This window comes from Gasterosteus aculeatus, chromosome 1 (genome assembly GCF_964276395.1).
Source record: "Gasterosteus aculeatus chromosome 1, fGasAcu3.hap1.1, whole genome shotgun sequence".
In the NCBI taxonomy this organism is placed as follows: Eukaryota; Metazoa; Chordata; class Actinopteri; order Perciformes; family Gasterosteidae; genus Gasterosteus; species Gasterosteus aculeatus.
The window spans coordinates 12,679,654-12,697,491 of record NC_135688.1 but is presented as its reverse complement, the minus strand read 5'-3'; the positions used below and the strand labels follow the sequence as shown (position 1 = coordinate 12,697,491).

Sequence of the window (17,838 nt, the reverse complement as noted above, 5' to 3'; positions counted from 1 at the left end):
CGCTCACCCTCTCTCTCTCTGAACCCAGAGAGCATAACTCACCTATCACCCTGTTGTCTCTCAGTTTCTCTTTGTGTCCATCTGTTTCTTTGTCTTTCAACTCCTCTCGAGTGTCACACACTGGGCTTTTGAAATAGAGGACTGCGGAAGATACAGCACAAAACATTTTATTGTCTCCAGAGTTCACAAATAGTCTCCAGCTTTGTGTTGTTTTGCCAAACTTTGTCATTTTAATTTGTGTGTTTCTTCAACATAATCTGTTGCAGCCATTCTGGAGTGAGCCGTCTTGATAAACGTTGCGCATTCGGTTAAAATAAAGACAACGTAAATGGAATTAGGAACCAGCTGGCTGGACTGTTATGTTTTGTTGATAGAAAAGCTGTTTGAGTGACGATTGGAAAACAAATTCCGACCAGCAAACAAGAAAATTGGAGGTTCTTCACGTTTGCACGTTTGGACCAGGATATATTTTAGTTATAGCTAACCTTTTTAGGAACAGATGAAATGTTCGGTTGAAACAATTCGATTTGCACTCTCCAGTGCTCGTGTTCATTTCATCTAAAGACATGTGTTTCCAGGTCATCACATTTTCCATTTGAGTTTAGTTCATAGTAATTTAACTGTAAAGTTGCATTTTATTAATTTAATTAAGGATAAAAACAAAAGCATGGCTCGAATTAAAAAAAAAAAACATTTTATTTTGGCAGATACTTTTATTAAAGTGTAATAATGACATAATACATTTTTCCCCTTTCTACAAAAACACACAAAATAAACAAGATGTTTACTTCACTTTGCTTAAATGTGTTTGAAAAGTATCTCCAACATATATACCAGGCCAGTGGTTTGATCAGTCAGCTCATAGAAATTACCATATGTTCTTCCTCCCGGTAATAATCTTTGACCCTCTTTAGTTTGAAATAATGATGTTCTCAACTAGTAAATCTTACTTGGAAAACATCTAGATGAAGCCAAATAAGCAAAAAGCGTTGCGTCCTTGAGTGTCTAAGGGGACCTTGAATCTATGAAAGTGTTCCCCTGCAGGGATTCTGCAAGGCCTGGGGGATTGTTCTCTTTTCCAAGGTCTTCACGCAACTTAACTACAGACAATCAAAAGACAAGCACAGTTGACAACTTTTTTCAGATGTTTGCTTGAGCTTCAAGGCAACAAGCAACATGTGGAGCATTTAGTTAGTTAGTTCATGTTGCAGTAGCCTTGATGAGAGGCTGATAGCAATATTCATATTTCCATGACAAAATATTTAGTATCTCAAATCCAAATGAGATCTTGCGGATTGCATCGATGTCAATGTGAGTTACTCATCCAGCGAGGCGGCAGATGGCCCACTGAACAGTCCATCGTGTGACTGGTGAGCATTACATAATAGTCTCTATGTGCGTCCCACAATATCGTAACTACTGTTTACATTCATCCCTTACTACAAAATGACTCCCCAGTGAGAAGTCCAAAATGACCTATTCTCCTTTGTCTGAACCGCGTGTTCCTTTCATGTTACGTTACAGCAGAATATGACCACTAGTGTCTACACATGCTGAAGAGCGTCTCATTGACAGGAGATTGTTCTACACAATAACTCACCCTAACGCAATTGTCTATATTATATTGTCTGTATGTAAACACAAACTCTAAAGACTGTCCAAGTATGGAAGACAATAATCTAATTCCCTATTTCATTATCTCTCCTTGTTCTAGTATTGGCTGTTTTGAAGTTCCATAAAATACGTGACACAGAGGGCTGAGATGCAATTCGTTCTGCATACACACCTTCAAGTCAATACAAGTTATTTCAAGGCACCTTTTTGTAAATTGCGCAGGTTTGGACTGTAACTTTAATAATATTATTTGCAGAGACCCGAGAGAGACAGATGATATCTACTACAGGATAAACTCTCTATATATCCCTTTTCCAATCTTCTTTGTCGTATCTCCCTTTTTGAAAATTCAGAGTAATCCCTTGGCTTGGTCCGTTCGCTCTGCCGTTCACTGATAGATTGGTCTTTCCTGCACTTACTTAGTTTACCTCCTGCCTTTGATATTTAACGTAATCCCCCATGTAGCTTTCCTGCAACCTATACTATTGACAGTTCATGTGAACAAAAAATATCTTTTTGTCAGTAAACATTGAGAAAACTGCACGTATGTACATGTAGTGGTCTTCATTAAGTAACGTGTCCCAGACAACAAAGCTCTCTCCTAAATAAACATGTGACACCTGAAGCCGTCGAGTGTATTGTCCCGTTTCACGTCCGTGTGGTTTAGTTTCTCTGTTTTTATCGGGGCGGCAGTGGCACTTCCGAAAGCAGTTCACATTCTAGCTCGAAAACTCGGACATGCATTCAAACAGCGAGTCCCATCTCATCTTCAGATGGGGAGAAAGCTCTTTGCCTCTGTCGGCTGTGGCAGAGGTGGGCTCTGAAACCTTTCTCTGTTAATAAACTTGCCCTTTCTCTATGTAATGACCTGTTGCCCGCTGTGATCCCATAACCTTTTACCAGCAAGGAGTGCGTTCGCTCCTCATCTATCACTCCATCTCGCGGCCATCCATCCTAAACCTCCTTGGCCTTTAGTCTGTCTCAGCTTTTTTTCTTTTTTTGATCAATGCCGTCCGGCCTCAAAGTGTTAACGTTGTTTCAGGCCCAGTCGTGTGAAAACGCTGCGCTGAATTAAGTGTCTCTGAGCTGTGAGAATCCACTGAGACGTTGACAGATGCATTGAAGTAAGGTGCCGCAGAGTCGGACTGTGAGAAAATGTCATGGTTGATAGAAACAAAGCCTTTGTTATGGTTGCTCACTCAGTGTGTCTGACATGGTAGCTGGGACCACATACTGGTACAATATGAACGAATGTATCAAATCAATCAACATGGAACGTCAATTATTGCTTCACAAAGGGTTAACAGCAAAAAATGCAGTGTTGACAGGAATGATAACATAAACATTGTAAAAGGAATTCCATAAAGCAGACAACTGAACAGCAAAACCCCCAAAATGTTGTACAATTGGAAACAAAATCACATTATAGTAACAATCAGCTAAATGTTGCTTCTGATTGTTACAAACTACGATCTGCCATCAATCCAACATCATTTTGTGTATTTAACAACATTATTTATTATCTCTGATTGAAGGCAAGCGGCTCCTTTTTAAACACATAATATGTTAAATGTATGTGGGAAAGGAATCCCTTGTTTCCGTTAAAAACAAAATCATTTTTGTGTTTTTAATCTTTGCTGAAAGACTCCTTTATGTCTCTGGAGTTTTTAAAATAATCAGATATTGTGTGCCTTTTCACTCATTATTCATCATTTTCTTTCTCAGAGGCAAAATTGAATCTAATTTTGGGAGCTAAAATTAGTATTATTCATACAGCAGCAATGCCCCCACATTTTATGTCCCTACCGTTCATACAGAACAGCGTGGTGGAATAACAGTGCAGCTTTCTTTATTATAACGGGCTGTGCAAAATGGGCTTCAGTGACACAACTTACATTTGCAGGAAAGTCATTTTAATTGCTTTAAGAGAAATTGTAAGTCATATTATGAGGCCTCTGATTTTGTTATCTGTCAAACTATTTAAAATGAGTATTGGCCAATAATGAACAGTGGCCGATAAATCAAAGCACTCTTAATTAGTTCCACAATAAATACATTCCTTTGTCTTCCATGAAGTACTTATCCCGGTATTTACATCCAGCTCTCTCACATAATCTCCCCAGTCACTTCTGGCGTATTTCTTTCTTTAAAGGAATATGCACAAAGCAAAGGGTTGCACTTCTCTGATTGGTGACAAGGTGCAGTTGGGATGCTTCCAGGCCCTTCAGCCAGAATCTGCACCGAGCCACTTAGCATATCCTGCTCTTTTTTTCTCCTCTGGTTCATCTCGGTTGGTGTCACACATGAGTAGATTTAATGGTTTCATGTTGTCAGCACTCAACACCATCAGCGGGACCAATGTTTAATTGGTTGCTTGATTTCAGTTTTCTAGCAGCCCCATCCGCTATACCACATTAAAATCTGGCGTGTGTGCAGTAGAGGGGGACGGGGGGACGGGAGAACGGGGTGGTCTAAAGAGAGAGACTGTGTGACCCAGACCCAGCGGCAGGCATAGAGACAGACATGAAAAATCGATTTTAAATGTTCTGTACGAGCCATGAGACCCGTGGTTATTGGTTTGCAATACGTTTCCAACCCCCCCCCCACCAAAAAAAAGACCCAACACTGTGGAAAAGAAGAAATCAACTTGAAATGTCACAATTTTCTTTCAGTGAAGAACTTTGAACCAGTGAGAGAGGATATGAATAACGGCTGTCCAGGGTTGATTAAATAACATGTTAACACGTTATGGTAACTCTGTTTGCCTTTTCCTCCGCTCTCTCCAGTGGCTCTGCAGCTTCCAGAGGGCCTACAGATGTTTGCCTGTGTCATCGCTGACATTATTGAAAGGTAAAGTGATTATTTTAATTGCTTAACTTATTTTCCAGTCCATGTGGGTCGGGAGCAGGCGTAGAAGTCAAGCCGGCAGAGAAGGAACGTTAACAGCCGCAGTCACTTGGTACTCATTAGGAGTGCGTGAGCTTTATCGTAATTCCCCGCATTCGACCCGATTCAGCAGAAAATGAGCCATGATTACGCTGTCTTAGGGCGGATATCACAGAATCCTCTGCTTACAGTGGGAGGAGGGGAAACATACCGTTCTTGTTAATTACATCTTGTTTCAGTCCGCATTTGCCCTATTGCACGCACACCGAAAAGTTATTTTTAAAGTGCTTTAGCGTTAATGTGCTCATGATATCCTGTGATCAATAACATGTATGCTTGTTTAATAGTAATGTACTTAAAAAAAACACTTTCATATGAGTGAATCAGTAGTCTCTGAAGTCTCATTGCACATTAACTTTGCCTCAGTCTTTCAGGAGCAGTGTTTGCTAAGTGTTTTCTCATAATTTGCTGTGATTAAACACCCGCAGTTGTATCTGTTCATAGGTGTTTAGTCGATACTAACCGGATTACATGATGGACATGATGAAGAATAAAGCTGCTGTAAACTTTCTGGTTGGGGCGAATATTTGATTTCACACAGGAAACTTTGATCACTTCGGTCCGACTGTATTATTGTTCTCTTTGTATCTACGTGGCTTGACTTAGCAAGGCAGAGATACATTTATTCACCATATATGCTACCAGTCAAACGTCGTTTACAGTACCAGTACTGTAAATAAAACTAATTACTCATCACTATTTACAGAGGTGTTGTGTAAAGTGGTAGTCTTTCTCCGTGTCTTCAACTATTTTATCCGTCTTGTCTTTTTACTCAATTTTTATTTCTCTTCTCCAGCAGGATCAGACATCTATTACTTTATCGACTACATTCATTTGTATTTTTTCTTTTCTTTTCCTGCGAGGAGTGTAATCGAGTGAATGAGAATGATAGATGATAGTGATGACTGAAGCCGTTAGCTGACGCTTGTATTAAAATGGCCCAAACCACATCCATGATGCAACATACCTGACGCAGCAATAATTCAACTCAAACCTAATCAATCATGCACGCCATGAAACTTCACTTACACTTGAAGCGGGAGCGCCGTGACTACCAGACAACAATGTTTGCTGACCTCTGACCCGTCGCTTCGCCTCCGCAAATTGCACAACTGTAACGCCGGCAGCCTCGTGGGAGGGGGGAGAGCTGCACTCATGTCATTGGTTAAAAATGAGGGCGACATCTGATTGGCAACAGATTGGTCCATCTTGAAAAAAAAAGACAATTCATGAATCAAGCCACGTCCGGGGAGTTTATGAGAATGAGAAGATGAGAAATGAGAAGCGATTTGCAAACAACTGCAGTGCGATGAACAAACCAACATAAAAATCCACAAACAAATAGAAAAATCCACACACAAATAGACACAAATGCAGAAATATATTTGTAATTTATTCATTTGTAATTTGAATACACTTGTGAATTGTTCTGTGCGCATTTGTATTTTTTTGTGTACATTTGCAATTATTGAGATTGATCTGACCCCATACTGAAGGGCTGTTGTTAAACTTTAAGACACGTCAGCAGTGACAACACCGCCTGGCTTATTTTTGTCAGATTTGACAAATTGCGAGCTTTATGTGTTCTTTAAACCCTCTCCTCCACGCCGACAGCATGTCTACACATGTGTTTGTGGCTGGGCTTTTCTTATTCCAACCTGTTATAGCACCGGCTAAAAATGAAAGGCTACTAATCAGAGGAGAGATGACAGATTTGTTGCCATTTGAGTTTAAGGAATGTTTTATGAACCTCAGTGTCAATCACTTGTGCTCACAAATACATTTTTCCTTTCTCTCTAATTGTCATGCTCATATGCAGTGAAGCGGCTGGCTGTCATTAAAGTCGCTCTGCAAAAATAGCCAGTTGAAAAGGATTAGTTTGGATTTTCTTTCAGCAGATCGGTCAATTTCTTATTTTTAACAATACCTTAACTGTTAATATCTAATATTTAGTTACTCATGGGAATGTCAACCAAAACTATGAAGATAGGATCAATGTTCAAATAAACATGGTTTGCGTCGTCTTTCTTTTGACCACTAGAGACATAACAAAGGTAGACGCATTGGAACAGGCTGCCCCATGAATCTGTTTACACACCTCGGAAAACCCATCACAGGGTCTTTGCAAAAGTCTACACCCATATGTTTGTAAGCTGCAGGATAGAGCTAATCTGACGGCCACAAGAATGACACCTTAAAGTAGACAGTCACAACAAGGTAAAGAGATTATCGGAGCAAACCGTGATTAAGGTCAACACCATCTGGTGGCTCATTACTGTATGGTTTTTGATCCACATGTGGGGAGGACATTGCAATATCTGTAAGGAGAATTTAAAGGTTTCAAGTCTACAATCTCAACTCAAGAGCTGAGAATTAGCTTGATTCCTTCCCAGGTTTAACCTGCAGGTGAATCACATCTGCCTGTGTGGTGTTTTAATCTTCACCCCAGATTAAACTGCTGGTGGGAGCGAGGACCCTGATGTTGTGCCCAGAACTGAGTCTATTGCATTGATTGAAATGCAGCAAATGGGCATGCCAATCCTAATATGGATCTAGGACCGAAGGGTGGAATTTGGGGAGAGTGAGTGACCGTAACCTTTGGATGTTGGCGCAGCAGACAACTAACCTCAAATCACTGAGCTTATGTTGAGGGTTAACCAGAGGGCCCACGAGGTGGGCGGCTCTGCCATCATCATCACTGCCACAGTCAATCATACTCGGGTGACAGGGCCGAGGTCCATATCAAAATGGGGATGAAAGGGCTAAGCTGCCCTCAGAGTAAGGCGCTTCAGTGAGAGGGACTACTAAGTCCTAATGAGGAAAAGCTGCTCTGAATTATGGACCGTGCTGCATGTTAATACAAAACATACACCCTGTACACTCATGGAAACACACTTTTCTGACTTTAAATAAACAAAATAAGGTGATATAAAATAAGTTGGAAAAATTTCTCTCACCAGCTTTTGCAATTAGTAGTATTGTTGTCACTGCTGTAAAAAATACCATCAACACAGTTGACTGTCTTACTAATTGACTTCTAAGAAAAACTCTTTTTGTGACAAGTGACTACATTTCTTTGGTTTTTAGCCATCACCTGAGATCAATGGACAATGGCGCACCAAAGGACCTCACACTATAAGCAAGCTTTTATAGTAAGAAGGCCTGTACTGTCCACTGGGAATGGTGCAGAGGCTAGCTCTGCTTACATTTCAGAATTATTCTTTAATTTGAGTTTGAATTAGTAAATTCTATTTAAACAGTCCTCTGACTGCCCAGCTGTCAAAATCCAGCAAGAATGAGAAACGCTTCTTTGCCCTCATTGTCACCATGCACTTAAAGCAATTAAGCCTTCGAGAGGTAGCGAGCGATTTGCCAACCTATTTGCCCTGTAAAACACATTATTCATGAATGGTCATTGTAAATGTCGGGATCAGTAGTTTGAGTCTTTCGGTCAAACAGTTTTTGTAGAACTTTACTTATCACAGATCTTTTCAAGGAAACTTGCCTATTATAGGGTTAAAGCATAGCTAATATTGCAAATTTCTTAAATTATTCTTTCATGCTTTCATTATTTTGAACAGCATGCTAATTCATTTTAAGTGAAAAGCAAGATGATTTATATGTAGGAAATTGCGTTTCTCTAGCTTGTGTTTTTTTCAACCAAGCCTTCATCTTCCCCTTGAATCCATCACAAATTACACCTATCTGTATCTACGTATGCTAAAATTAATAAAAGCAGGGCTTGGTGTAGGTGTTTTATTTAATTAGAGCAGCGGTTCCCAAACTCAAGAATGCCGCACCTAATTTGAAATCTGAATCTTTTGCGGCCCACCCAAACCTTTAATTACAACTCTGATCAAAATATAATGATTAAATGACCTTAAGAATTTAACCAAAATCAAACATCCGCGAGCAAAAGTCCGTCTGGCGCGAGCAAAAGTTTGTCTCCGCGAGGTATTTCCTCGCTTGCGAAACGTGAACTCGCGAGCTTAGTCTCTGCTGGATCAACCGATTAACCAATTGATCCATATACAAGGCGCTCCGGATTATAAGGCGTACTGTCGTTTTTTGAGAAAATTAAAGGCTTTTAAGTGCGCCTTGGAGTGCGGAAAATGCGGTATATTTACTTTATTACTACAAGAGGGCGCCCCATTTGACATTGTTTGGTTTGGCGGCCCTGTTTGTTGAACAACGAGCAGCCGTTTCAAGCGAGAGCCTTATTGTTTTATTAATCTGTTTATTTAAATTGTTTGTGCTTCATCATTAAATGTTTCACATAACTAATGTGCTGCATCATAAATATTTTTATATTAATTTCAAACTTTTCAAAATTGAAAATTAAAAACTTTATTTATTTATTGTAAATGACCTCTCGCGGCCCACCTGCAGTACCTTCGCGGCCCACCAGGGCTCACACTTTGGGAATCGCTGAATTAGAGGAAATAAATAGAACTCCATACTCACTAACTTAATGATGTTTTGCCCATAATTCTTTGTTGTAATGAAGGTCAAATAAACCTAAGCATCAAATGAGGGCCAATTTGATAGTTTATAGTAGTTTGGACTGTACACATAACCCCACTGATGATGTCACAATATGTAAAGCCGCATTTGATTTATTTTACTTTCAATTTTTTTTCAAATCAACCAAAAAACAAAAAATGTCACACATTTTCCCTACTGAAGAAGAATCATTTTGCTATATATTCTTGATTGAAAGAGATGATATCTATGATTGAAGAGCAATATAGCTATATTATTTATTTATAATGTATACCAAGGACTTTGTATATAGAAGTATTAATAGAGAATGTAATGGAGTTCAATTTACCTTGATGCAGGACAAGAGGCACAGGCAAGCTTTGACAATGACACGGTGGGGAGCCACCGGCTCTCTTGGTAAAAGGGGCTCTTTGGTTACATACCCCGAGCAACGTGAAGGCTCCTGCACGGAAACCACCACTGGTACTTGACAACGTATCCCCTATTACCTCCCTCTGAACCCTTGGCATGGGCAGTACATTCACCAGATACTACTGAGTAGACATTGCAACCTCCATCCCCTGGGTGTGGTTCTTTAGCCGATGTGACACATTGAGAAGCATGGCAAATTGTTGACAGTTCAATGGTTATTGAATCGTTGAGAGTGAAGATTTAAAACCATTGAATGTTTTAGACCCTCTTAAACTCAAGAAACAAGAAAAATTGACCAAAAGAATGTGTGACTGGCAATAACAGCTGGATTTAGACATGTAAATCAATCAGGAGAGCCGGTGTGGATGCAATTTTTCTTTTTTCTCCGGAGCAGTTTTGTGCTTATGATATGATATGTGTGACCAACTGACACATGTCGGCTGTTTTCTGTCTCTCTTCATCATGTACTTTCTTAGTTATCTGTCGACGTCGGCCCTGGAACACTCAAGTAGCAGTCATGTCAGATGCCGTGTGTTGGTGATTCTACAGAAAAGATACAGCATGCCAGCACTGCCTCCTGACATCTCCAGGTCCTCCACCATAGCAGTCTCCATCCGTCACAGCGTGTCCTTTTTATTCAGCGCGACAGGTTGAATAATCTCTTTGGGAGCAGCAGCCAAAGCCCCCCCAGCCTCCCAGGGAAAATGTCAACTCCACCATTAGGAAGGTGCCTGGTGCCTGCAACGCCTTCTCGCCACCACATGGCCATGGCCCTCGTGGTGCCCACAGCTGAGCTGTAGCAACAGGTCTCGCTGTAATTGAGGGAGTGAGTGCACATATGCACGTGTGTGTTTTTTGGGCTCCCAGCTCACACATGGAGCCATGTGCCGTCCTAATTAGCTCTCCCGCCAGGCCGCCCTCATTGCCTACCCCGAGCTTTTGTTGAACTTCAACAATATCGCATTGTCCGCGAACGTCTGCAAGCCTTTTTCAGTGTTCCACAGTGTGGAGAGATACATGCTTAAAGTCTAAGTAAAAGAGGAGATTAACCTTAGGGACGTGAAGTTAACTTATTTAGAGGAGGTGTATAATGGAGGAGAGTCCCAGCCTTATATTTTATACTTATACTTATATTTGTACAAGCTCTTTATAAGCAGTGCAGATCCTGCAGTCTTGGCTCATCCTCCCACAGACTGCACTGCTCTGTATGAATCTGTGGGGAATTTCATTTGTAGTGCCAGATAGGAGGCATTAAATTGAAACAGTCACACTTGTGTCCCTTCACACCTTGCAGACAAATGTCCGGAGGACCACCAGGATACCTGCTTTTTCCACCTTAGCTAATCACATCTCCTCTAGGGGGACATCGTGCCCGGGCAGACCAGAAATCCTGACACTGTGTAATGTGATATCTTGGCAGATAGCACCTTGAATATTTCCTGAGCTGTCATGAAAGTACAATTGGTAGATATTCATTTACTCCCTTGAAGATCCTGCTGGTGTGATCTTGGACAGGCTGCTTTTAATTCATGAAGTAAAGACAAACACGTACACCCTCCTTCTCAGCAGTGGGACGGAGACATAAGCAACGCTTAGCGCTGAAGATTTACGTCCTTATTTTCCTCTTTGTTTAATCTCCAGCACAGCCGGTCATACTCAGTCTCGTTTTGGATTGGCACTGTCCCAGGCACATGCCCATGTAATTGTATACTGCTGTGTAATATTATGCACAGTCTAGAAAAAAATGATATACTATGCTGTTGACGTGTCCTTTGACAGTAATTCCACTGACGTTTCTGTGGCAGTTGAAGGACACAAAAGTTGGAAAGAATGAAAACAACAGCAAAGAAAGTCTTACTTGATAGGTAGGTTGGTAGGGAAGGAAGGCAGACATATTTTCTACATGAAACAACCGAGGTTCTCTTATGACAACATAGACTTATTTTCTAACATTTAGCCCTAGTTTTTCATAGATTTCTACAGACGTTTGCATATGCTGTGTACCAAAAAACATATACAATACATAAAAGTAGTGGAAGGGATGATCTATGGAAGTAAATCTGTCATCGGATTTTGAAAGAAAAAGGTGTTTGAATTTATTTATGCATTGAAATCATATCGTATCTGAATGTTTTTCAATGTTAAAATATTCAACCGCAAATAATTCAACCGCAAAAAATTTAACTGCAAAAAATTCAACCGCAAAAAATTCAATGCAAAAAAATTAAACCGCAACATCCGGGAACCGAAGGAAGAGCAATCGATTCTAGATTCAAGATCGGGAGCGTGCGTATCGCAAAAGGAGCGAGCGCCCCAATACAGCTTCGGCTCGTCGACTATGATGACCGGATTTCAGCCATGTCCATTAATAATGGTGCTTCGTTGAGTGTTTTAACTTTAACTTTATGCCATCAGTGTGGTTTGTGTCTGTAAGATTCAGTAATAGACAGCTGATGCTGGGATGCTTCGACAAGCTATTAGGCGGAAACCAGGAACGCGCTTGTAGAGCGCATATGAGCCACTGCAGCGTAGTGGGGGGGCAGCGGCTTTAGCGGAGTGTGTGCAGACGCATAACTAGTATCACAACTTTGCGGTTGAATTATTTGCGGTTGAATTTTTTGCAGTTGAAAAACATTCAGATACATGATTTCAATGCATAAATATTCAGTGCTAGGAATTCAATCACCTTTTTCTTTCAAAATCCGATGACACAGATTTTTCTCACTGGAAGTGATAATCCATGTTTAATGTGACTATAATTGTTTATAAGGGAAGGGAATCAAGGGCAGCTATTAAGATAATATCCCATTTGGTTGTGGGATAAATGAAGGACAACTTAATCACTGTAACCCAGCAACATTCATCAAGCATTGAGCATGCGTTCCTAATAATTAAGTAAGAGTAAGAGAGAAGCTCAGAGAAATTATGAGAAGGAGCGTAAGAACAGAGGAAAAGAGGCGAGCCTTGAGAAAATAAAGAGAGGAGAGAGACTGTAAAATGACGAGGGAGCAGAGTGACAGACGATGGAGGGAAGCCTTGGGGATGAATGAAAAGACAGATTGGATGGATTCAATCTCATCGCTACAAAATATAATCTTTATTTCCCTTAATTTACTTTTATGTCATGAGGATTGTGGCGAAAGGGCAGTAATGTGATGTGTCGACACATATTGTTTTCCAAACTGGAATATTCGACTGTGGCATGTAAATCTTTTTAATCTCTATTCATTTGGAAATGTACACTTAAGGCTTATTTACAGACTGATGAGTTTTCGAAGGCCCGGCTTAAAAGTATTTTTCTGTTTGGCTTTTACCATTAGAGGAGTAAGACGTTTCTGCAAAAGTTCAAACCTGCACAACAACTTAAGCCGAAAGAGATTTTTATATTTGTGTATTCATGTTATCAACCTTTATGTTTATATGACAAACCTGTCGGTAAGTCTTTTCTCAGTGGATTTGATCACCTCTGTTCTCTAAATGCCTGCTCACCAAACCTTTGCTAGATGGGACTTGTTGTCCACCTTAAAAAATGGGAAAATTGTAGTCTTGTGTCATTGTTGTTTCATACATGTGACTTGTGGTGTTTTAATACAGATTATTGAGGAACAACACCATCAAAATCTTATTTTATATAAAATTTGAACCTTTGATCTAAAAAGGATGATTTAGATATTTCTATTTAACAGATATGTATTCACTTGCCACACCAACGAGATATCACCAGACCCTCAAACAGTATTCACATGTTTGCTTAAGATATGACTTATGTAAGGATAGGTTAATCACTCAAGGCTGAACAAGAGGCAAATCAATTATTTTAGCCAACCACAGCGCCTTTAAGGAAACTTTATTGTTCTGTTCTTGTAGATTTAACACAATAAAGCCTAATACTGCCATTATCTGTCCTCCCGAGTCTCTTATCCAGTTTCCTGTCTTGATACCCTCACAGATCTGATAACCACAGTGTCAAACATTTATTTTTCGGTATTGTGTATGTTGGAGATCTGTTGTTGGTTGTAGGCCGAGCCCTAGGTTTTCCCCTCCTAGAGCAAAATCTGCAAAACCGCAGTAACTTGGAATAACTGTTTCCACATGGTCGTGCTCTTCTTTCCTGTACAGCTCGGAGTCAATGCTGATAAAACTCTAGGCCTTTCTATAGTGACCCATGGCCAGGGGCTTTGAATAGAAGCCATGAAAAATAGATTAGATACTCTCCTGACATGGCAGTAATGATCTTGTTTTGCAGGGTGTTAAAGGATTATCAAATGGTATTACGGAAAACATCTGCGTAAGCATCAACCCACGCTCGCTGCGTCACGACTCCCGTTCCTGGCGTATGTTCAACGACTGCAGTTGGACTGGTCATATTCTACAGGGGGATTTGACTCTCTAAATCGTCTCCGTCGAAGGCACAAAACCATTTCCATACTACATATAGGGGATAAGTAATGAGAGAAATCAAATTGAAGATAACTGAGAGTCCAGATCATTTAATCCCCCTGCTGAGTGCCCTCTGCCAAATGTATTTTTGGAGGGCAGCACATTGTGAGGATATCCTTTATGTTATATGCATAAAAAGCTGATTATCAATATCAGATTTGCTAATATTACAACCCTGGCTTCAAACAGCTCATCTGTTATAGGCAGTCTGACCTGCTCCTTGTTTATATCACCGCTCTCTCTCTTCCTCTCTGTGTCCACATCTTTTTCACTGTTTCCATTCTTGTTCCGATTCTCAAATTGGAATGGAATAAAAGATGAGCCTTTGCCAGATGTAGGAATTAATCCACACATGTATGTTGTGTTCAGGGAAAGGGAAACTTGTGTGTGAGTCTCCATGGTTTGACTGCTGTGTGTGTGTGTGTCCATGGTTTGTCTGCTGTGTGTGTCCATGGTTTGACTGCTGTGTGTGTGTGTCCATGGTTTGTCTGCTGTGTGTGTCCATGGTTTGTCTGCTGTGTGTGTGTGTCCATGGTTTGTCTGCTGTGTGTGTCCATGGTTTGTCTGCTGTGTGTGTCCATGGTTTGACTGCTGTGTGTGTGTGTCCATGGTTTGTCTGCTGTGTGTGTGTCTATAGTTTGACTGCAAACATGCCACAGATGCTCATTTTGAGCTGTCTGCCCTCAGTGTATCAGTGGCCGGTGTGTAAAAGCAGTGTTGCGCCTGCAGCCACCTCCATGACCGGCTTGTCACTCTGTTTCCCAAGAGACCAGTCCGCTACCTTCCATTAGTAGAAAATCCCACTGGCAGCACAATCATATAGACAGACAACCTGCTGTTGAGGGTACCACAACCTTCCTCTTTGGTGGTATTTACGCCAAATTCAAACATTCGCTGACTATCGCAGGGTTGTGCGGCGTTGTGTGTCTGAGTTTTTGAAGAGCAGCCGACTGGATCTGAGCAGTCAGTTGGATCCCTTGAAAACTTCTGACGCTCCTCATTACATCCCAAATAAGTGCAGTAAGTGCAATAAGTTTGGCACATCCGAATGTCTTTATTTATGGGGATCCTGGTTTAATTCCTAACCGTGGTAGAGAGAGAAAGCAAAATGTGAAGTTTGAAAGAAACTGTGGGGTTATTTTCTTATTAATAGTGCTCTATAGCAACTGCAGAGAATAGTGAGAAAGATGCTGGATAATTCTCTTATTTATTTAATTTAATGTTATATAAAGTGTAATTCATTGTTTATCAATACATAATAGCACAGACTATAATATATTGTCTTGACATTCAGAAGAAGAAACATAAGGTCCTTTCATGTAGTTTAAAAGCACTATAGAGGATGCTAACATAGTCTGGAGTCCATCCCCGCATGCACTCAGGGAGAGGCAGACTCGATAGATTTCCAATCCATCAGGGTCAACGTATTCACAATCCTTCTTGGCAATTTAGAGTAAAAATCCATTTGAATGTGAGCCCCTGGAGGAAACCCACACACCCACTGGCAGGAACATGCAGACTTTATATAGAGAGAGCTTTGGCCTAAGATTAAATTCGGGACTCTTTTGTGAGGACATTGTGAACTGCTGGGCTGATGCCAGAGCAACAGGTGGTTGTCTGAAAAGTAAAATAAAAATAATTTGATGTTTAGCATTGGCCGCAGGGAATGAAACACTTAGAAACCTTAGAAAGCATGACACATTTTAATTGTTTTTCTCACCCATGTTGCAAAATTACTGCTGAAGAAATTAAATCAGGTCTGTCCAGAAATAAAGGAGCTTGCAAACGTACTAATTGGATTAGTCGACGTAATGATGACAGATAAAAGTTTAATTGTGATTTTTTTTTTTTGTCAGTTTCACCACACACCCAGTTATCAAAGCAAACACTGTTAAATGCATGACAAGCAGCACTAATGCATCTTCTTTGAGCTGGCTGTTTTTCTTAAATAGGCTTGATTGCAGTCCACTCATTGCTATAGTGAAGCTTTTTTATTTACTTCCTGCTTCACATTAACATTTTCCCTTCATTCTCCATTCTGCATTCTGCCTTGACTATATTCAGGACGTAAGCCTCACTATAATGGCCAATTTAGTTATTTTTTTAATATTGAAACGATCCAATAATGCAGTTTCGTTAACTCACTACCTCAATATTGATGTAATTGACACTGTTTTGAGTTTGACTATTAATTGTGGTTTCCTACAATAAAGGCTGGCACATGCGTCTGCGTCGTTGCGTCGACGCACTCGTTTCAATTCATGCTTCTAAAAGTCTTGCATGTGTTGCAGAGCAATTCACCGCCAGAACAACAGGCGGAGTGACGTGTTTTGTTGAAGATGACCTAGAGAGTCACGTCTATTTATTTATTTATTTATCATAGACTTTATTGCCCCGTGCATCGCCACTGCTGCTTTTCATCAAGGACACATTTGTCCCGTATTTTCCTCCACAACTTTGTGCACCTCTCGACCGGCAAACCGGCGTTTGCGGCGATCTCCCTCCGTGAATCCAACCCGCCAATGACGGCTTGTATAAGCGCTCATATTTACGCATTTCTTCCAACAAAAGTTCTGGTCCGTTCTCTCGTAAACATTCTTCGTTTTAATAATGGCGGTATCTGTCTATGAAAACGGAACGCAAGGAGGTGTGAAAAGGCACACAAGGGACACGCAAGGGGGTCTTGCGTCGGCGTCGCTCTGAAAACGCAGAAGCATAAACTAGGCTTAATGCAAATTAAAGGTGAAGTATTGTAGGTACAATATTGCAAGGTGGGTAGACTGATTAACAGTTCAATCAAATTAGCATAAGCAATGACAATTCTCTAGGGGGCAATCCAGATAGTGATTTTTTTTCCTCTCAAGAGTCTCAGAGTGGGTTTGGTCAGGTGCCGTTTAAAGTTTAGTTTTGTCCCAACTACAAAGAAATGAAACATGCTTCCACACATTATCAAATCTCGACCTTTTCCTAAATTTAACTTGTGTTGCAAATAGATATGAACCACATATGATGCCACATGCATGCTTTGACACAGCTAAGTCTGTATGACCTATGAAACAAAGCAGTTTTAAATTGATGTCTGATTTTATATACAACATCTTACAGTTAGTCGTTTCAGTGAAACACCGCTTCACCGGAATAAATCAACAAAAACATCTGCCGTTAGCAGAAATGTCTCCCCATCACCATATGCACAATTATACTCTTCAAACTCATACTCAAAAACAATAACTTTAAATTTGCATGCAGAAAAATCCGTAGAATACATTATCTAGTGTTAATATTCAATCAGCCTAAATATAATACAGCATTGTATTTTAAGAACTTGATGAAGAAGTTTCTGAATAGGAAAATGTTCCCATAAAACCCTTTTTCAACTTTCTCAAACCGATTGTCGGTGTGAACACAGCAAACCTTTAATCAACTGTTTTGCAAATGCATCGAGGAATCCTTTTGGTTTGAATCAGTACAATACCTCCCATCAACAGATAAGTGCCATTTGTGTGAGTGCTAATGGGAATCTTCGGAGACAGGAGACATCTTTCATTTTCTTGTCCAGCTGCAAGCAATTCAGAGCTGTCCTCCATTTATGTCGGAATCAGAAGCAAATCTTGTGCCAGAGTCAGAAAACTGCCTCATCACGACAGCAGAAGAAAGAATAATCTACGTTTGCGTGCATTTCCCCTCGCTGGGACATCAGGGGCCTTTATTCTTCTTTCTGCTTGTATGCACCCACAGTAAATGAAATCACTGCGACCCCCACAAAGAGGTGCAGATTATTTTTGATTGTGAACTGCCTTAGACAAGGAATATAAATGTTAATCAAAATATGTTGTTGTAAAGATGGGGAGGAAGTTATCTGTTAGGACTGAAAAAGCTAGATATATTCATCTACATGCATTTTTCGCTCTGCATGTCTATAGA

The 17,838-nt window shown here is 40.4% G+C and overlaps 1 protein-coding gene across 1 annotated transcript in view; it reads left to right on the top strand.

Moving 5' to 3' along the window:
* Nucleotides 1–17,838, top strand: part of dph1 (diphthamide biosynthesis 1) — a 42,887-nt gene that overhangs the window by 2,948 nt on the left and 22,101 nt on the right. Inside the window, exon 3 of the mRNA XM_040181990.2 lies at nt 4,401–4,464. Within this exon, the coding sequence (XP_040037924.2) occupies nt 4,401–4,464 (64 nt within the window). The remainder of the gene's footprint in view (nt 1–4,400; nt 4,465–17,838) is intronic.